At 36.3% G+C, this 20,631-nt stretch overlaps 1 protein-coding gene across 1 annotated transcript in view; it reads left to right on the forward strand.

The window, feature by feature from the left end:
- MCPH1 (microcephalin 1) overlaps positions 1-20,229 on the forward strand; it is a 122,643-nt gene extending 102,414 nt beyond the window's left edge. The window contains exons 12-13 of the mRNA XM_084202602.1: positions 18,115-18,352; positions 20,098-20,229. Coding sequence (XP_084058728.1) covers positions 18,115-18,352; positions 20,098-20,153 — 294 coding nt within the window. The 3' untranslated portion in view covers positions 20,154-20,229. The remainder of the gene's footprint in view (positions 1-18,114; positions 18,353-20,097) is intronic.
- Positions 20,230-20,631: the final 402 nt, after the last annotated feature.

Raw genomic sequence — 20,631 nt, forward strand, 5'->3', positions numbered from 1 at the left:
CTTATCATTTTATTATCATTTATTTCATATTAGTTCTAGATGGAATAGCTGAAGAGCCAAAATATGGTGGAACTTTGTGGACACTCTTTACCGCTATGTTGGGAAGGGAAAATTTCTGGTCTGGCAGTTTTAGTGGAGCTGTTGAGATGCTTTTGTTGGCTTTTTTTTATTATAGTTGTAGGACACTATATCCAGGAAATAAAATTACTTACAAACCTGACTCCCTCAAAACACAGTGTTATGCAATGGTTCCAGCAAAAGCGAATCTTATTTATTTAATTAAAATTCCCTTATTTTTAGTAAATTCCTTACTGTTTCTTCATTTAGTCATGAGCAAAAAGTTGTACTGCATCTCTGTTCATGGTCCTGGAAGAGAATATGACACTGAAGTCCATGACAGTGTCTCCACAGGGTAGGATGATGACCTACAGACCTGAAATTTTTCTGAATGTATTTCTCAATTACATTTCCTGAGAGCTTCAGAATGTACATTTTAGCTGATATAGCTCATCTTCTCAGGCACTTTCAAAAGGGTGTCTAAGGTACATTCTTAACTGCAGAATTCTGTCCTCCAAAATGGAGGCTGAAGTAATTCACAGCTAATATGAAGAAAATACTCCATGGATATGTGCCAGATTTTGTCCTGCTAGTCTTAGTTTTCCTGATATAAGCATTTTAATAGTCTCCTTTGATTCCTAACTCCCATACCTTTGCTCCAACCACACAACCAGAAAAAAAAAATTAAAATGTATTCATAAGACAGTTGTCAAACTAAATTACATCATCAGCTGATTTACTTTGAAATGATGATTTTGTCTTACTGTGCTTGTGAGTATATGTTTTTATATGTTAGTATACTTCTGTACTTGTTCTTAGTGTTTTGTGATTTATTATGTGTTGATCAAGTTCTGTTGTAGACCTTGGAGGTTTTTTCAAAGACAAGAAGTTCCATTGTCATGTTTTTCTTACAATGATTTATGTCTTGTGTATTGAAGTTATTTATCACAAGTACTTAAAAGATGGTCTAAATTCATAATTTTAAAAAGTATTATTTAATATTTGCCTGAAGTTGGTCCCAGAGGCTGCAATCAAAAAAGAGCCTCACTTTGCTAGTCAGTATATTACTATTACAAAAGTAGCATTTCTTCATTATTTTCCACTGAATATGAAACCAGACTTTGTATTCAATGCATTGTACAAATCCAAATCAAAGGATAGTGTCTGCACCAGGGACCTTTTGATCTTCAGAAGAATATTTCTGTCCTTTTTTTTGCCCAATCTGACTGAAAGGTCACACTTTACCCATATTTCATTCTACCAGATTTATTTGTGGCCTGGAGGCCTTATCAAATGCATTTCAAGCAGGAAATTCTGGCAGTGATTCACATGAGAGGCTTTTACCTGTGGAAATGAAGCTGCCAGATTCTGCTCACCTTCAATAGTCTTTGCTGCATGTCATGCCTACTTTTAAATCTATTATAGAGAAAGAAGTCTAACAGCAGTATGTTTGCCTGAGAGACAGGAATTTTATGGGTAGTCTGAATTCTGTGGAATTTTCTTGGTTGTTTTAACAGTAACTATTAATTAGTGTCTATCTTTTAAACTAATATGTTTTGAACATATTAGGACAATCCAGGGAAAAAGTATAAAAGTTCTGTTTAGTACTAACTTTCTAAAATCAAAGAAAGTACACATATAAGAATTAGTTTAAAGGTGTCCTCACTATCATGTTAAGACTGAAAAACTTGTCCCAAAACTTTTATGATCTACCAAAAGTTTTGCCTAGCCTCAGGGATTCCTGCCTGAATCAAGGTACATTGTAAGTGCCTTGAAACAGCTGCAGTTTCAACACGAAGCAAGGCCAAACTCTACAGACTTTAGAGAGTACTATTACTGAAGTTCTGGGTTTAGTCTAACATGAAGGAGGTAGATAACTATGACATTAAGTTTTGCACAAAACTTTACTATGCTGAATTACAGAGTTGACTTGATTATGGCTTAGAAGAGAAACTGTAAAATAGGAATGGCATCAACAATTGAAAGATGTGTTTGTCCCATCCTGTTGGGTTTTTGGTTTGGCTAAGCTCACGCTTATGAAACTAAAGATGTGCTTCTTGAAGCAGTATCATGGTGTGATCCCATTGTCATTATTATTCTCTGTCTGGTGTGGATTGGGCTGCTTGCTGCTTACTCAAGTAGAAGATGCTGAAGGACACATAGTAATTAATCTGATATTAAAAGTAGACAATCTTTTTCCTGGTTTTTTTGCTTCAGGTTTGTTTGTTGGTTTTGATTTTTTGTTTGGGATTTGTTTGGTTATGGGATTTTTTCTGGACAGTCATAGAATCATAAAATGGTTTGAGTTGGAAGAGGCCTTAAAGATCATCAAACTGCAACCCCCTCCACCATGGGCAGGGGCACCTTCCACTAGACCAGGCTGCTCAAAGTCCCATCCAATCTGGCCTTGGACACTTCCAGGAATACATCCTTATCTTTGGAGTTCCAGTGCCTCACCAACTCACAGTAAAGAATTTCTTCCTAATATCTAATCTAAGCCTACTCTCCTTCATCTTAAGGCCATTCTGCTTGTCCTGTCACTACATACCCTTGTAAGAAGTCTCTCTCCAGCTCTCTAGTAGCCCCTTTAAAGTACTGGAAGGCTGTTCTAGGGTCTCCCAGGAGCTTTCTCTTCTTCCAAGCTGAACAATCCCAACTTTCTCAGCCTGTCTTTGTAGGAGAGGCCCTCCAGCCCTCTGGTCACCACTGTGATCTCTGGACTTGCTCCAAGAGTTCCATGCCCTTCTTATGCTGAGAACCCTGGAGCTGGATGCAGGTCTCCAGGTGGAGTCTCAAGAGGGCAGGGCAGAGGGGCAGAATCCCCTCCCTTGCCCTCCTGATCACATCTGATGCAGCCCAGGATATGTATGTCCTTCTGGGCTGTGAGTGCACACTGCCATCCAATATCCTGTTTGTGCTTTCCCCAAGAGCATCTCACCACTGCTGTAGGGCTGCTGGCTTCTTCTCAACAGCACTGCCAAGTCATTCTCATTTTTGATGAGATCATTCCTCAAACATAGGAGTTTTCCAGGATTAACTGCACTATTTCTATTTTCATGCAGCCCTCAGAGGGTGTTGCAGACATCATAGTGGTTATTTCTTTCATCAGAAGTTTTCAGCATCCTCCACTGGCTTTAGCCATTTACAGTGAATGTTTTTTCTACTGCATTCCAGATTTGTCTAGAACACAACCCCAAGCAGCTGACTGGGGTTTTAGCTTCATTTGCTGGAAGCCTTTGATTTATAAGACAAAGAGGTAGTGCTCTCCACAAAAATACAGTGTGCACGTGGACTTATCCTAAATGACATTTGTTTCATTAATTATAACTCCTATTATAGTGTCCTTTTAACTTTGAGCTTCTGCCTGGGTGAATCAGCACTTCCAATTCTGTGGTTAAGTAAATTTAGGAAAGAAACCACATATGTTGCAATATATAGGCTGTATTGTACTTAAGCAGACAGTTACATTATGCTGTGTTTGCAGGTCTGGTATTTACCTTTCCATGGGAATTTGTCTTTCTCATGGTTAATTGCAAGTGAAGTAGACAGAGGTCAAAATGTGAAAATTAAGGAAAGATGACATTGGAAAGGATTCTTACTGCTCTTATCTTATAGATCGTGCTGATGACAACACAGGAACATTTCCACTTTAAAAAAGTTCAAATGCTATGTTAAAGAATAGTGTATTTAAAGTATTATGGTGTTCTAAAAATATTTTTAATTAGTTTACACAGGTGGTATTACATTTGTATGGCATTAGAGGAATTATTACCTTTAATAGCTTTCACAAGACACTATTAGTGGAAACCCCGCTACCCATGTTTTATCTCTGAGAACTGCATGCCATAATTAAGTGCACTTAAAAAGCCAAATTAAACTGAATGAACAAGTAACCAGTAAGGATGTTCTCTCAAGCATTCATTCTTACCATGATGAATGATGCTTGTTTTTCTCTTCTCTTTAATTAGAATGTTTCTACATTTGCCAAAGAAAATGTTGGAATGAGGACAAAAACTGAAATTATAGGAACAGGGTTTGATGTAATAGCTTATTTGTAAAGGAAACACAACTTGTTTGGTATTTTATTGAAACAGGAAGTTCAGAACCTCAGTACACACAAGCACAACAAATTCTCAGGTGCTAGTTGAGTCATCTGTTGTTGGAAGTAGTCTCATAGAAGGCTTCCCCTTGATTTAGTTTTAATCTTCAATTAACAAAGGGAAGGAAATTACATACAGATTTAGTTTTAGATTATGTGCAAAGCTCTCTGTTGCTTTTTAGCTGTCACCCTGATGTGCATACTTTGTGACTGTATCATGCTGGCACTACCAAAGTGTGCCTCAGTGAATATATTCAGCTTTTAATGAACATTAAAACATGATGTATTCCTTTTAAATTATTTTATTATATAAAATAATATAAAACTTGCCTAGTCAAAGTATTTTAAATTTTCCTTCTCCAGTCATCTCATACCTGATTTCAACTTTATTTCAAACTGGAGAGGTAATCAGCTATGATAAAGTTGATAAATTGATAAAACTACTGTTTTTAGTATGGGATTATCTAATTTTTAACTGTCATATTTGTTTGTAATATATAACAGAGAATGTTATGTATTATATAACATTCTCTGTTCTGTAGCAGAGGAGAGCATGACAATGCCATGTAGTTTTGTTTAGCTGTGAAATCATTAAAAACCACTTTGGGGTTTATGTGTGTATCTTCTCAGGAGAAGACTTAGCTTTCCCCTCCCTTCAAAGTCTGTATGACACTGGCCTTTCTTTAATAAGAAGGATTTATTGAATTCCCTCCAAATCACATCATTACTATTTCTCTGTTTAAGCCCCAGAGTATTCCAGTATTGTGCAGTGAGTTCTTGCCCCCATTAACAGTCTGAGCAATGATGGCTTTATATGATAGCTCCAGTAGCAGTCCACAGCATAAGGACAAATGCATTACACCTCAATCAGTAATGTCGTTTTAAAAAAATATTCCATGGGTAGCATTAGAACTGCCATGCTAGCTCCTCAATTTTAAATTTAATAGAATTTTACAATAAAAATGCATATATGATCCAGTGAGTGTGCAGGAAATTTTTTAACTTTTTCCCTTGCAGGACTAGCTGGATTATATTGTTTTTTTTCGTTCTCCTAGTGTATATACTTTAATATAGTATGTGTGCAAGCAAGCAGTTACTTTCATGAGAGTTTGCATTATTATAAGGATAAAGTTGTATTCCTGATACACCCACCTTATTGCCATGGATTTTAGTGGGAATTATGGATTTGGGCAGACCCAGATATGATAAATATTTATTTACATACATTTACTAGAAAACTAGTTTGCAAGAAAGAAGCATTGAGCATTTGTATCTAAGATATCCAGATGTGTGACTAGAAAATAACTATTAGTTTTGCTTGAAGACTGTGACTATTTGTGCTTCAGGGTATTTATCTTGCATTTAAGCTCAAATCCCACTTGCTCATATTTTATGGACAGTACTTGCTGAGTATCCTTTGGTTGTCAAATTGGAACTGCTTGCATATGCAATGACAGTCCTTGAAAAGGCTTTCTGCTTTCACTAAAGCAAAAGCACTTCAGGTAAAATCCAGTTAGACTAGAAGGTGCTAAACACTCGATCCTGCACCATTCTTAGACGAAGAACAGCAGGAACATAGGAAAGGAACTCAGAAATGAGGATAGGGTCAGGAGTTTGACCCTACAAACTTTGCCCAGCTAGCATGAGAAGTCACTGAAAGTCCACTACCATAATAAGTCTGCCTAGTTCTCCGTATTTAACTGCGTCACAACTGGCAAGCTCAAATTTAAAACAAACCCAAATTCCATATGGAATTTACAAGAATATTTATTTTTTCTTTTTTTTTTAAAAAGGTTTTTAGAAGATCACCATGAAATTTTAGTAAACAAAGTGGAATTTCTTGTGATTTCATTTTAGATTGCCACTTCAGATTAGCACTTCAATATCTTCACCTTTAGTGTCATGCTTTTATTTGATCTTCATTAAGACAGTTGCTGCAAGAGCAAATGCAAAGATCAAATTAGTCAAATTAATATTGTTCCATTATCTTTGTCACTGAAAAAAAGTTAAATCAGAAATATGTCATTAAAAAAAGGAAAAAAATCAGAAATGTTATTGTATGTCAAAATCCCAAATGCATCTGAAATCCTAATCAGGAATAAGATTGTATTCCAAATAAAGTTTATGTTTCAAGCTTCTTATTCACAGCAACAACATGTTAGACTTCTGTTTTCCTCCAGCATTTGATCAAGTTACTGAGACACTGTCTGCTCTGCCTCCTGTAGACTCTTGAGAAGAAAACAGTGGGGAGATCTGCTGCAAATGTGTTTGGTGTATTAGCTCACAAGTTCATAAGTGTCAGTTCCTTAAACAGGTGCTGGAATTGGTTACTTTTGGTTGAGCATCAGTTGTTACCATGCACAGCTTACAACTGTGGCTTGTGAATTCATTTTTTTTCATTTTATTAAAACAAATCCTTTTCAAATGCTTATCCTTAACTTGAGAAATAAGAGCAAAGACAAATTTAGTGTCAGGTACTCAGCCATTAGCCCACCAGCTATCATAGCTTTAAACTTAATCTGTATTCACAACATAAATATTTCTCCCTCAATTATACAGAAGATAGTCCCAGCTTGCTGTCACAATATAGTCAAAGTTCTTATATTATTGTCATGCTAAAAAGTACAATCATTCTTTAAAATAATCTTCAAATAGAAATCATTAGTCATGTCTTTTGTTTAGCACCTGTGAAGAAAGTGGTCCTCTCCAATAAAGTTTTCTTGAGGAATGGTAATTTTAAAACATAATTTATAAAAACCACCTGGTCAAATATTTGAACACCTAGGGTTTGTTTTTTTTGTTTTTGCTCTGTGTGTGCTGGCAACTCCACTTGCTACTTTTAGTGCTGGAGGATTAAATGTCTCTGCTTTCCATTCTTCCTATGGGATCTTTCAATTTGTGACATAGATTAAGTGAAGAGGAGATGTTATTACACATAAAGAAGTATTCCTGCCAAGGAGTACTACTCAGGGAAGTTATAGAGGTAATCATGATAGCAGTTCTTTTGGGAGTTTCTGAAAGCAACCCAAATCAGGTCTAGTTTTGCAGTGGGCAGCATTCCACAGCAGTTGCACCATGTGTGATGCCAGGTAATCTCTTTGAGTGGGCTCATTTTTGATTCTCAGACAATTTTAAAGATTTTTGCTGTTGAATTTTGATGTAATTTCAACTGACCCTTTAGTTCATATTTTAAAAACCAAAATTCCCTGCTAATTATCATTGTAGTGTGTGTGTTTCCCTGTAAGTAGAGAGTTTGCATGGGACTTCTGAATGCAGCTCTCCAGGTTTCTGTTGGGCTTAGTCATTATGATGCATCTTTTTTAAACAATTTAAGAAAAAAAATATTTTAATTATACATCACATTTTTGTTAATATTTTGTTTGGTATGTTGTAATATATTGTGTGTTAAACAGAAACATTTTGTGGTTGTTTTGATGAGGGAATACTTCAGGCTGCCCTACTTAGTTTTTCTTCTGTTGATACAAAAAAAAATTAAAATAAGAAAGCAACTTTTAAAATAATCTAATTTGCTGATGCCTAATTTTTAAAGTCAAGTCCTTTTTTTATTTGTTTCTCTGCAGCATATCAAAAAAGATTGAGAAGTCAATCCTCAAAAATTTGAAGGAAAACGAACTCACTGTGTTCAAGCTTTGACATATTTCATAAAGCTGTTGAAAACCTAAACATGAAAGCCAGATTTATGAGCTTTTTTAAAGTTATTTGTAGATTCCCAAGACGATTGTGTTCCCATCACTTACTGTAGCCTCTAAAACTCAAATGACGCTTGAAAATATTCATGTTTGGCACACACTGAGTTACTGCTGGGCGTTGCAATGGCATTCAGCTAAAACTGAAGAGTAGAGAGAAGAATGTATTCTGTCTTCCTGTAAAACAATTCAGTCTGCTGAGACACAGCAAAAGGACTCACATTTTCATATTTTAAAGATAAAACTAGCTATTACTTTAAATGTTAAGATTACATTTATTATGGGTTCATACAACTGTTTGGGGAATGAGCCATTTGGGAACATCTGCGTAACCCTTCACATTTGCCAGGCTTTTCCTTTCAACAAGATCGCTCACTTTGTTATTACTGGAATAGAAAACTCTTTTATTTTTCAAAGTATTATTCATCTGCACATTGCCAGGTATAGCAAATCTGTTGACAGCACTGGATTTATCATTTACTGTTAAAGGCAAATGGAAGGATTCCCCACTTCACTAAGCCAGCAAAACAAATGTCATTCTTGAAACTCACTGCACAATATCCTGTGCTGATTAAAAAAAAAAAAAATTAGACTCTCCAAAAAGATCCAATATCTGAAAAGCCTAAGGTAGTTGTAATGAGCTTATAATTTGGAATTTATTTCTTTAATGCAAATACTGGGCTTCCATGCCTTGTGTTCATCATTTGTAGTATTTAACCATAGGGAGTATCAAGTTGCTCTCCATTAAGTGCAGCATGTTATTAGCTCATGGAATTTCTGTTTCAGTGTGGTCTTTCATCACTGAAATATAGTTATCTGGAAATGTATTCTTTCCGTCTGTGAAAATGCAAATGTTTACTCTCATATGATTAAACATTGCTATTTACTTCATTAATACTTCATTCCTTAAGCTACTCTGCTGAAATTAATAACATACTGGTCTTATGCCCTGGTCTGCTTAAAACAAAAACCCAACAAACAATTTGCCTTATGTGGGTTGGGAGATTTTGGTAAACCTAGAGGAGACCTTACATGAAATATGGGTAAATGGTTGCAATATGAGGGAATAAATGCCAAAATGCAACTAATCTTCCTCCTTCTGCTGCTGTATAAGAATGAACTATGAGATACCAATATGGGCAAGTTGCAGCTGTTAAAAGACAGCCTACATTTTGTTGAGGTCATTCATTTTGTGCAGTTAATAAATCCATTTGAAAGAAGCATCCCATACTTATATCACTACCCCATTACATCTGCCAGAAGTGACTCCATGCTCTCTGGTGCCTGTGTCTAGGAGTCAGTGATCCAGACAACTGGGAAGGGATCTGCAGAGTGCGTGAGTGAGTGACGAGAGCACCGTGCACACCACACGTGCTTTGGGCTCTGGGCTCAGTCCAGCCTGCTCCCCTGAACCAAGCCCATCTTCTGAGCGTGTTCATTCCAAATGGAGTACAGTCTGTGCTGGGATGGCTGCTCCACAGTGACAACTAGAAGTACACTCCATGGGAATGACTAACAGATTCATTTCAAAATTGCATTAAACTAGAACAGCAAAAATGTAAGTATCATTTCACCAAAGGTCCTGTGAGGATAGATCCAGCAAGAACAGATATTTGTCCGCTGTGAGGAAAAACAGGTCCATCTATATATTACATAACTTTTAAAGTCATGGCTGGTTGTCTAAATCAAATTATTTTGAGGCTAAGATTTTCTTGGTTTGCATATGGTCTCAACTGCCTTTGTTCAACTGTCAGTTGAATTAAGGAAATAACCTTTCTGTTCTTATTTTTCTTGCTTTGTGTTTTTGAGACATATAGACTTGCGTGCATCTAAAAACTGTGTTAGGTCGAGAGTCCTACCAATAATAGGATATGAAATGGTAGATTCGACATTGCTCACTTAGATCTCCTGTGCAGAAGATCCATAAATGATCACATGAGCTCTTTGTCATAAACATAATGAAGCCACCACACCAGCACATGTGGGAACCATTGGCATAAAATGTACAACTATTCCATCCATATACTGTATCTAGGCTTTGTTATCTAGGCTTTTGCTAAGCTACCAGGCTGTAAAGTCTGATTACCTAAAGTTAGTAGAACTGCAGATTCACTCTGTCAATTCTTTAATTACTAAACTGTCTTCATCTCACCTTGTGAGTTTTCTCACTTTCACCCTTGCAAATTTCCTCCCTCACAACATCCCGCAGAATGGGGAAGCAAGCAGCTCTGTGGTGCTTAGCTGCCACCAGGGCTAAGCTACAACAGACTAGAATTAACCTTGAGGGACAGACGAAATGGTCAGAAATAAGTATCATGGGGTTCAGTAAAGACAACTGCAAAGGCAGAGAGATAATCACCTGCAGAGTGACAAAGCAGTAGTTCTGCCCAAAGAGCAACTCAACCTTTTAGAGCATCTGAACCAATATATGTAACCTCTGTCATACTCTGATAAAAGAAGCAGGCTTTCAAGGATGTGTTAACAGGAATGCTAAGCACAAGACACATGGATTGTTTGCAGTGTGCAGAGAGCAGTGGTGGGGCCTGAGCTGGAATACCATGTCTAGTTTTGGGCACCGCGCTTCAGGAAAGATGTGGATCCATTGGCAAAAATCCAGGGGAGAGTAACAAAACTATCAGAGGTCTACAAAATATGACCCCAGTGCAAAGACTGAAAGAACTGTGTTTGTTTAGTCTAGAGACAACTGAGTGGAGACATGATAACTGCCTTCAAATATTTAAAGGTTGTTGCAAAGAGGAAAAGAAGAAATTGTTCTCCATGTCCCTTGGCACTAGGACAAGAAATAATGGGCTGAAAATGCATCAGAGGCAATTTAGGTTATATAATTAAGGAAAGCTTTCTAACAGTGAGAGAAGTTAAGCATTGGACTAGATTGTATATAAAGGTGGAAGATTTCTGTCTTGAAATTTTACAGGGATTCTTGGGGACTTGTCACATGTAGTACATGTAACCCTCATGGTATGCCAGTGGTGCAGGGCTCAGAGGTGAAAGTGCCACACACTCATACATCACTTTGGCATGGGGCATGCAACAGGACTGCTTTATTGATATTCTGGTGAGGAAAACCCTTCCCAGTTATAATTTGCAGAATTTTGATGTAAATTTGCAATTGCAATTTGCATTCTTACCACTGCCTGGTAGTCACTTGAGTTCTCTTGAAATAAGACAAAATGGAAGGATGCATTTTGAGGTATTTTGGAAGAAAAGTTTAAATTTCTAGTCCTGAAAAATCATTTCTTAGTTAGCTAATTTGTAATTAAAGGACTTTTTAATTTCAAAAATACTTAGTTTGTGTTGAAACCAAATGCAAATATATTTATTTCAGAATATTTTTGAAGTTCTAAGCAAATTGTTAAAGTGACCGTATCTTACAATCTTATCAGAGTGTTTTTAAATTATATATATATTGGTAATACAGTTCCTTGATTTGCAAGTCATAGTTATTCTCAAATGGGAAAAGACAATGTTTTACCCTGATTTGTTTTTTATTAATCTATAGTTGATTACATTGAATTATGCATTTTTTAAAAATAGCTCCATCTCTGGAAAACAAGGAAATTAAACTAAAAATAAGTTATTTTTTTCTTTTCCTGAAAAAATTTGCTATGCCGGAAAAAAATGGTTCAGACATCTTCCAGTATAATTTTGAATATCCGCCAAACAGTAGATTTATTTGCCAAACATTTTCATACAGTATTCCCACTGGGGCTCAGTCTTTCAGAGTATAAATTGGTGAAATTAACTTTTCTTATCAGTCTGTGGGATTTGAGAGAAGCGCGGTTGTCTGCCAAAACGCAGTAGAAAGAAACAATATCAGCTGAATTGTCTGGATTCAAGTGTTCTTGCTTTTGCCCTTGCCTTGGCCAGGAAACTCTTATGTGAAGGAGTCTCAGAGGAGGGGAAGAAACTGTTTTGAATAACTTTTCAGATAATACAGTTTTAACTGTATGCCAGTTCTCCTTTTATTTTCCTTTTTATTTTCCAAGACCAGACATTTAAACTTTCTTTTTTCTAGACCAAATTTTCTACTCTATCCTCTTCCACTTCTGGCTCCTGGCTCAAAGCACCAGGTTTTCTACTGCAGAAACCTATGGCCTGTTTGCCTGTACACAACCTCCATGTGTGTGCATGTGCTGGGGGCTGGTGTAGCCTTAACAAGCATTCAAAATGTTCTCACTTCTGGCTGTCTGAAGTCTTGACAGACAGGGAGCTTCTGTTTCAGCCAAAGGATATCGATAACCAATGAGAAAACATTGTTTCAATAAACAGTAAGAGACAAAGATGCCATATTTGTAATTAATTTATATTGCATGAATGTTGCAAGTTGAGTTTTGCTCTGAGAATGGAAAAACATCACTAGCAATGTCATGCCCAAGTGTGGAATGAGGTTCTGGGTGCTGTTGAGATAAAAGGATGGCAGTACATCCAGAACCAGTTGGGGTCCTGCGTCAGTGTGGCGTTCCATTAACTGACACAACATTCTTGAAAGCTGAGGATCTATTTTTTTGTGAAACTGCTTGCTGAAGGAAGTTGTTTTCAGGTCTTAGCATGTTTTTTTTCATGCCAGACATCACCAATTTATTTTCTAGTGCAGCAGTTCAATGTAATTTTTAAAGCTTTTAGTGAATACTATTTCAATTTTAGTATTCCTAATACTATTCTATTCTATTAGTATTCTATTTTACTAATACTATTCTATTCTATTCTATTAGTATTACTAATACTATTCGATTTAGTATTCAATTTTAGTGTTCAATTTAGTATACAATTTAGTATTTAGTATTCAATGTTAAAAAAAGACATCCAGGTGCTAAAATAGTTTTAAAAACCCAACAAACTAAAATGATAAGCTTTTAATTTAAGTTTAAAATATAGGGCACATGTTTTTCCTACAAAAATAGAGCTGCTATTTGATTAGCTGCTTCTAGCCTATTAAACCTGATGTTTAGAAAGATGAAAAAGAAATCATTTTGTCTTTGTCTTGCAGCAGTACTGCACTATTAACACGAATCACTCCTTGATCCCCGTAGGGTCCTGCAGATTCTGCAAATTTCTCACTGCAGGATAACTGTATTTTCAGAAGTCTGCACACTGCAATATTCTCCTTTTCATCAGAAGCAGGCTGAGGGTTCACTTGTGTGGATGTAAGCCCTTGATCTCTATGTATGTGGGGTTCCACATATGTATTTTCTTTAAAATTTTTACTAAATGAGAATCTGAAAATGCATCATGGAAGTGTAGTGATTTCTAACAGAGATATAATTTTGATTTCATTTCTCACAAGGGCTTCATAAGGAATTATAGCAGCTGAAAATGTAAACATTATTTAGACAGTGTATTGATCCATACTGAAATAACGTGAATATTAAAATCTTCAAGCTTAATGCTTCCCCAGCAACATCTGTAAACTATATTAATATGCTTTTTGTTTGTCTTTTATTGTTAAATTTGTACATTATCAAAGCATAAAGCCTGTGGGGTTTGGTGTTCATCAGTTTTGTGTGGGTTTTGTCAATTAATATTTGTGGAGTAGTGAACTAATCCTTAACACTTCAACAGTCAGTTTTCTTTTTACTGAAAATGAGCAATAAATCAAATTTTGATAATCAATTTCAAATGAAATAATACTCAATCTTTGAATAGATATAAACCATAAAATATTCAATCTTCCCTCTTAAAACTCGTGTCAGCAATTTTATTTTCTGATGTTTGTATTTAATAGAATATATTCATTATTTTTGCAAGTAACAATAGCCAAGACATTACAGCTTTCCATGTTTTCATAAATACGACACAAATGCTCAAATATGAATTATAAAATAAATCATAAGGGGCTTTTTTTAGATTTATCTTTAGTCAATAATTGAAATTAGGAATGAGGATTAATAATGCATACATTGTTTGTGGAATGCATGCACAAAATTTCAGATGGGTGATCATTAAAGATGGCTACATTATGTATATTTTGAAGCTAGTACTTCACATTGTCAATTCTAGGCTACAAATTCAATTTTTATCAATTGTGATAAACCATAACCATACTCTTCATTTCATTTTTGTGAAATATTATTATTTAATAGCAATTTAGACTGCACATTTCTTCATGTGCTATTTTCTGAAAATTGGACGCTGAAAATTGAGTGCTGTATATAGGAAATCAGCATTTGCAGTGCTTAAAAATTTAATGTGCATCCAAAATATTTATTTTCTTACATATTACATGAATTGAGGTATTATTCAGAGATAATACCTTTGTAGCACTCAATAGCTGTCTCCTATGGAGTTTATGGAGTTTTGTGTTGGTTCTGGCACCTTGCCCAGCAGGAGGTATTCTTATACAGTCCTAGACAAAACTACAAAGTTTAGGAGTTTTTATACTGTATGTTTTTTTGACTTGAGGGAATTGAAAATGAGTCACAGGACGGACAATAGTTGGTGAAGTTTTTTTGTGATTTTTTTACTTTATAGCAAAGAAAGACTTTATTTATTTGTAATACATTCTCCTTAAGTTTTACTTCTGTCAGCAGTATTTTTTTTTTTCCATTTGAAACTTAGGTTCAAACAAACAACTACATTAAGGGTACATTTACAAGAAATGTGTGCATGTAAAAGGTGTCTTCCTGCCATTCATCCAGCTAGTGAAAGGATGAGGCTCATGGTTAGAGTCTTACCAAAAAGTTTAAATAGATGGGTTAGTAACACTTTGTTTTAGTGTTCATCTGCTGAAGAATGCTACTGGAATTGAAAATCAGTGCTGTCTAATATGCACTAACACAACTGTAACCATAACTACTGACTTATAGATCCACAATTTGTGGAAATAGTTGCTTTTGGGATCTGATATTTTCCCAGGCTTGGTCTCTGCTAAGGAATTATTTATTTATTTGCAAAAGTTTGCATGAAATGGGTACGGTTTCAAAGGGCTGGGAGCACCCCTGGAGTGCTGCAAAGTCTTTGATGTTGCAAAGGCAGCTGAGTCAATTCAGGGGTAAGGGCTGGATTGTGCCCTCTCGTCCCCCTGCCAAAGCCTGTGTGGTCAGCTGGCTGCCCTTCAGCAGCTGCCAGCAGTGTGACTTCCAGGCCAGTGGGCCAGCAAGAAAAGTTGATCTTCCAGACTCCTCTCTGAGCTCTGAATGTAAGCACTGGGATTTTTTGCCTCTCTGTGGCCTGTGAGGGGATCCGGTGTGCTTGAGCAAATCCAGGCACAGCTGATTGGGAGTGTGGTGGTGGTGGTGCTCCAGACAAAGGAAATGCAGAGGTGCCAGTCCATGTCGAGCCCTCCCTTTGATGCTGCCACTGGGATGTGCTGTGTTCTTACCCTGTCCTCCTGTCAAATGCACCGGTAATGAACCCAGATGGAATTGTAAGTGCGGTTTAAGAAAACCCGCTCGATAGCACAGCAGCATTTCCCTTCTCTTGGTGCTCCTACTATGTGCTGAATGCATAAATAAAGCATACTAATTGTGCACAGGAGCTGAGGTGAGTGAGTGCTGTTAGGTCCTTAAAATTTGGGTTTCCTGATTTTATGATTAGCTATGTACACATTTGCTTTAATATTAATTTCACCCAATAGTTGTTTCTATAGGAAGATGTATCATATAAATGAGTTTTCATTACAATGGCAGCAAATAAATTCTTTCAGGGGAAATTTTTTAGGAAGCAGGAATACAATTAGCCCTTTTAAATAATATTCCCTAAAATATGCAGAAAATAGCAGATTGCAACAATTTGTATTTGGTATCTTCTATCTAACACAAGTCATACTGCCTTCTTAAGATAAAAACTTACTGATTCTAATAATTTTTATCTTTAAAATCTTCGAGTTTCCAGTTGACAAAACCAGTGTGACTTTTGTCTTTTTTAGTTAAATCTAATCTATTGTAGATAAACTAGCACTTCTCTTTGGAATTGTCTTTTTTCTATCAATTGCATCTGATTTGTGCCAAAAATTCCAAAGAGCTCTGTGTCAGATGAACTAAGATGGCATTGCACTTGTCATGAGGCTGTTGTGAGGTTGATACAAAGAGATTGTTATTTTTCACTATAGTGCATGTTTTAATTTGTTTAAAGTGCTTACAACAAGCACTTTCATAGTTTCACAATAGCACAGTTTTTAAATTAAGATTAATGATTGCAATCCTAGTAACACCAAAATCACACTGCTCTGTACATCACAGATTGCAGAGTGGCTTATGTTCCTGACCTAGTCCCCTTTTAAGACAGTGATCATGGCCTCTAAGCTTCACAAGACCCATCACAAAGGTACTCTTAGAGAATCCCAAATCTGATACCATGTATTAAACAGTACAATTATTAATTTTCTGGTTTTGTTGACACCAAGATGCCCAGCAGACAGGCACTCCTAGAAGAGTGTTCTGCTCAGATGGAGGTAGGCAATACTCTGAGTCCAAACCCAGAGTGCAAGGCATCAGGAAGGGCCATCAGATAAATTCAATAAATTTGGGTCCTCCAAAGTTTGCAATATAACTGCAATGATGCTGTGATCAACAAAATTACTTGGCAGCTATGAGACAGGATTAGGTGTGCTATGCCATTCCTAAACCTAAGTTTACAAAGGAATAGAAAATATAGGGTATTTCTTGTGTTGGGATTGAGTCTTTTGGTCTGATTCATCCATAGCAGTCACTGTCTTTACACCTTAGTGAATTCAGAAAGCAAAGAATTCCTAATTTTAAAATACCTAATTTTATTCTCAGGAGAGCAACCAAGGAATTAACAATCTGAGAAAGCTGAATTATTTATTAACGGAGGAGATCTCAAAATTCAGGTTGACATAGATTGACACGTCCCAGAACAGCAGAGGCCAGTGACAGAGCCACTGAGCTGAAGCCTCATGTTACCATGCGTTTCAGGCTTTGCAGAATCTTCCTCCAGCTCATTGATCAGAGGTGCTAAGGCAATTCACTTGGACTTATATCTGTGAACATGCCACAGAACCATTTGGCCTTATAATCCCCTGCAAATCAGGTAGAGATTCTTACTTTGGCTGCACATCTGCCAAGCACATACATTATCACATTAGATAACTAAGTGCCTATAGTTTCACAGCATGTTTGTGTTTTGAGTGGAAGGAATCCACTAAACAGCTAATTTTTTCCACTGTTCCACCTTCTCACATGCTGCAATTTCATATTCAGATGTCTCATAAACCAGATATGTAAAAAATGACCTTTCCTCCATGCTCATGTTGTCATCTGTATAAAAAAACCCAAGCATCACATAATATGAAACATTTCTTTTTGTTCTCATCTTGCAATTAACTCCAGTCTCATTATAAATTTTCCAAACTTTGACAAGCAATACAAAATCAGAGATGTTACCTGCATTGCTCTGGCAGGTCAATGGCAGCCTCACACTAAGAAAAACAATCTTTTTTAAAAATTTTGTTAGGAAAACTCTATTTTGCATATTGTGGTGTTTACACCTGCTGTATGCACTGCTTTTATGCATATTACAGCTGAAGGAAATGGCTTTAATTGCTGCAACACTGTTCTGCCAGGTATATACTGAGAATAAAATTTGGCTTGTATAGATCAAGAAGGTTTTTGCTGTAATGATCAAATGTTACAAGCTGCACAGTATTCACAGAGAACTTCTTTTGGTTTTGGTGCACACATAAGGGTTTACAGTGCATGTTTCACTCTGAGTGCTGGTACTTTTGTGTTACTTCATACATCTGAGCAAAAATTTAGTTTGTGTCTGTGGAGCACAGGAGGGAAAAAGAGGTCCTAAAGTAGCTTAAACTCAGAGTTAGATATGTTTCTAAACTCCTCAACACAAAATGACAAGCATTATACATTATAAAGGCTATCACAGTTTGTGCTGCAAGACTATAATAATTTATAATACCCTTTAAGATTTCAGTGTCATGGCAAGTGTTATAAATGTAAAAATGTAAGACTATGGTGAAAAACTATATTGTCAAGTGCTTTAAGAAGTTTCATAGGTAAAATGTCATATAAAAATGAAATAAAATATTTTCATATAAAATAAACCAATCTCAAAATCTGGTCTGAGAATTGTATTGATCAAGTAGCACAAATTCTTTGTGTATTTTACCCAATAATTTCTGATCCACCTGAAAAAATAAAGTTCATACTAATATATTTCTTTTTTTTTTCTCTGAATTATGAAAAACAAGGATTAGTTTTACTTTGAGTGGAAATGTGACACATTGGTTAATTGATTTTCTTGTTTCCTCACATACAGATCTGCAGGCTTCAGCGTCAGCTATCAACAGGAAGATACAAGCAGAATCTCTTTTCAAACCAGCCTGTCATGTTTGTATCTCCTACCAGCCAGCCCCCCTGCAAAAAGCTGATTGAACTTATACAGCTGGCAGGAGGGAAAATATGTAAAGCTTTACGTCAGGCAAAAATCTGTATAGGAAAAAAACCAGGAAAGAAGTACCAGGAAATAATATCTTTATCAGAAAAATGGATATTAGGTAAGAAACCAAATTTCAACTTATATAAAATATTTCTGAATATGTAGTTTAAAAGTTATCAAAAGCATTTCACTAAACTGAGGTTATGAAGGGTTATGAGGTTATGAAGATCTTCAGGAAAGTTGTCTCTATGGTGAGATCTTTCCCTTACAGCTAAGAGGGCTTTATGATGGTCCTGATACCATTTTAATTTTTCCTAGAACAAATATCATCCAAATACTTTCCAATGTATCTTTTGTGTGATATGGTATCCTCTGATAAATTTTCCTGAATGCTGTATTGTACATATGAAAGACAATTTTTGCAGTCTCCATTTTACTTGCAAAAAGTTTTTTTTAACACCTGCTGTTATGTTTCTGAGTTCTTAGCCTATCATTTTTCCAACTCATTTGCCACCCATTCTGACAGAGTCAGCAAGAGTATTTTCCAAAAAGGGACCTTGTTTAGAAGAAAAACAACTTTAATTTTTGTCATATCCTCTGTCAAACTTCTCCAGAAAGTGTCTCACTCATACCCCAGCAATAAATGAGCTACGGGAGTTGATGTTATATGAGAGTAGCCAAGCAAGTCCCAATCTCTTGACCTCAAATGCTGTCAGATCATAATGACTTAAAACCTGAATGAAAATTCCATTAAAGAAGTGAAAAATGAGCCATAAGGGAAAAATACTCATCTAAATGCACATTCTATGTCATACTTACTTAAAGTAAAGTATAAGATAAAATTATGAAGATTGACAAGGGAAACGTAAGAAGGTGGCATTGTTTATTGTACCTTTCTCCAGCCTCCAGGAAGACTTAGAGAGCAAGTCTGCAAAAAAAGAAAAAAGTGAGCAGGTAATGAGACCAGAGGTTTGTGCAGGACTAAAAATAAGAATAAATTGAGCACAAAAGTTTCCAGCAGTAGTGCACCAGATGGACAAATGCAATGATCTAAAGCAATGTGTGATTCATGTGTCCCACTCTTTTACTGGGCTCACAGGGGTCTGCCTTATCCCAGATCCCATGAGGTGTGCCTTATCCCAGATCCCACGAGGTGTGCCTTATCCCAGGATCTCATGAGCTCCCTGCAGCTGCACAGGCCACCTTCAGCCCATCAGTGGACTGAAGCAGTTGCATAGCCAGCTGCTAAAAAAAAAGACTAAATTTTTGGTGCTATTTACAGATTTCTCCATTCATTTTTGCTGCCTGATTTCTAATCACTATGTCCTGCTCATGAGGCATGGTCACACTCCAGTTAATGGATTTTCATTCGTTTTGATGAATCATCCAATCTCAGAAAAAAGTATTTCTTTATGATGCTTTAAAGGAATTATACAGAATTATGAAGCTCTGCCCCTTTCTCAGCAACTGTGTGCTTAATAGGATGAACAGTGTCACCTATAAATTGCTGTCTTAATCAAATAAATCAGATCTGAAGGTGTTTGTAGTCTTTCACACTCAGCTGTTGCAATCCAGTTGGTTTGTGGCTGCTTTCTGCTATTAGTACCAGCTGCCAATTAATTCACTCAAGGTTGACCAGAACAAAAAGCACACAGTTCAATAATGCAGCAGCCTTTTAAAACTTAAGTAAATGTAAGTGCTTGCACTATTATCATTTGACTGTTCACATTTATTTTCTCTCTCTGGCTTCTCAGCTTCACCAAGCTGCTTTATACCAGAAACTGCTCTGAAGTACATTGTTGCTTTATCATCTGTTTCTTTTGCATTTTACTTAACTAATCCTGTTTTTTTAATTTATTTTAGATTCAATCACTCAGTATACAATATGTCCTATGGAAAACTACATTTTTCAGATGTGAGCTAACTCAAGAGTTTCCATATGGTTGTAAGGAAACATGCCTAACTTGGATTCAACAAAAAAATAAACTATGAAGGAAATTCCAAAGAAAATGCAAGTCACAGACTTATAAATACAGAGGAACAATCCATATTTTTAATATTTGTGCAAGTGTTCATCTTATGAAATTTTTAGGTTTTGAAATAAAGACTTTCCCTAATAAAAGTAATCTTCCTTTTGTTTATTTGTTGAAGACCTTTGGAATTAAAAGCTGAAGGAATCACTATTCACTGGGAGGGAGTGGAATTTTCTAGTCTTCAAGCAAGGTTGGTCATGTTGCAGTGCAGTTAAAAGATGTGCACTCAGTGTGGGTGAGTGTGTCTGGTGCAGTCAGCAGGAGCTGTGATCCCAGGGCAGATGCAGGAATCCTGTTGGCTTTTCTAGTCCAAGTGCCTCTGCACACACCTGAAGGGCCATGCTGCCACATCTCCACCACCACT

The sequence above is a fragment of the Fringilla coelebs genome, assembly GCF_963513975.1.
Source record: "Fringilla coelebs genome assembly, chromosome: 3".
NCBI lineage: Eukaryota > Metazoa > Chordata > Aves > Passeriformes > Fringillidae > Fringilla > Fringilla coelebs.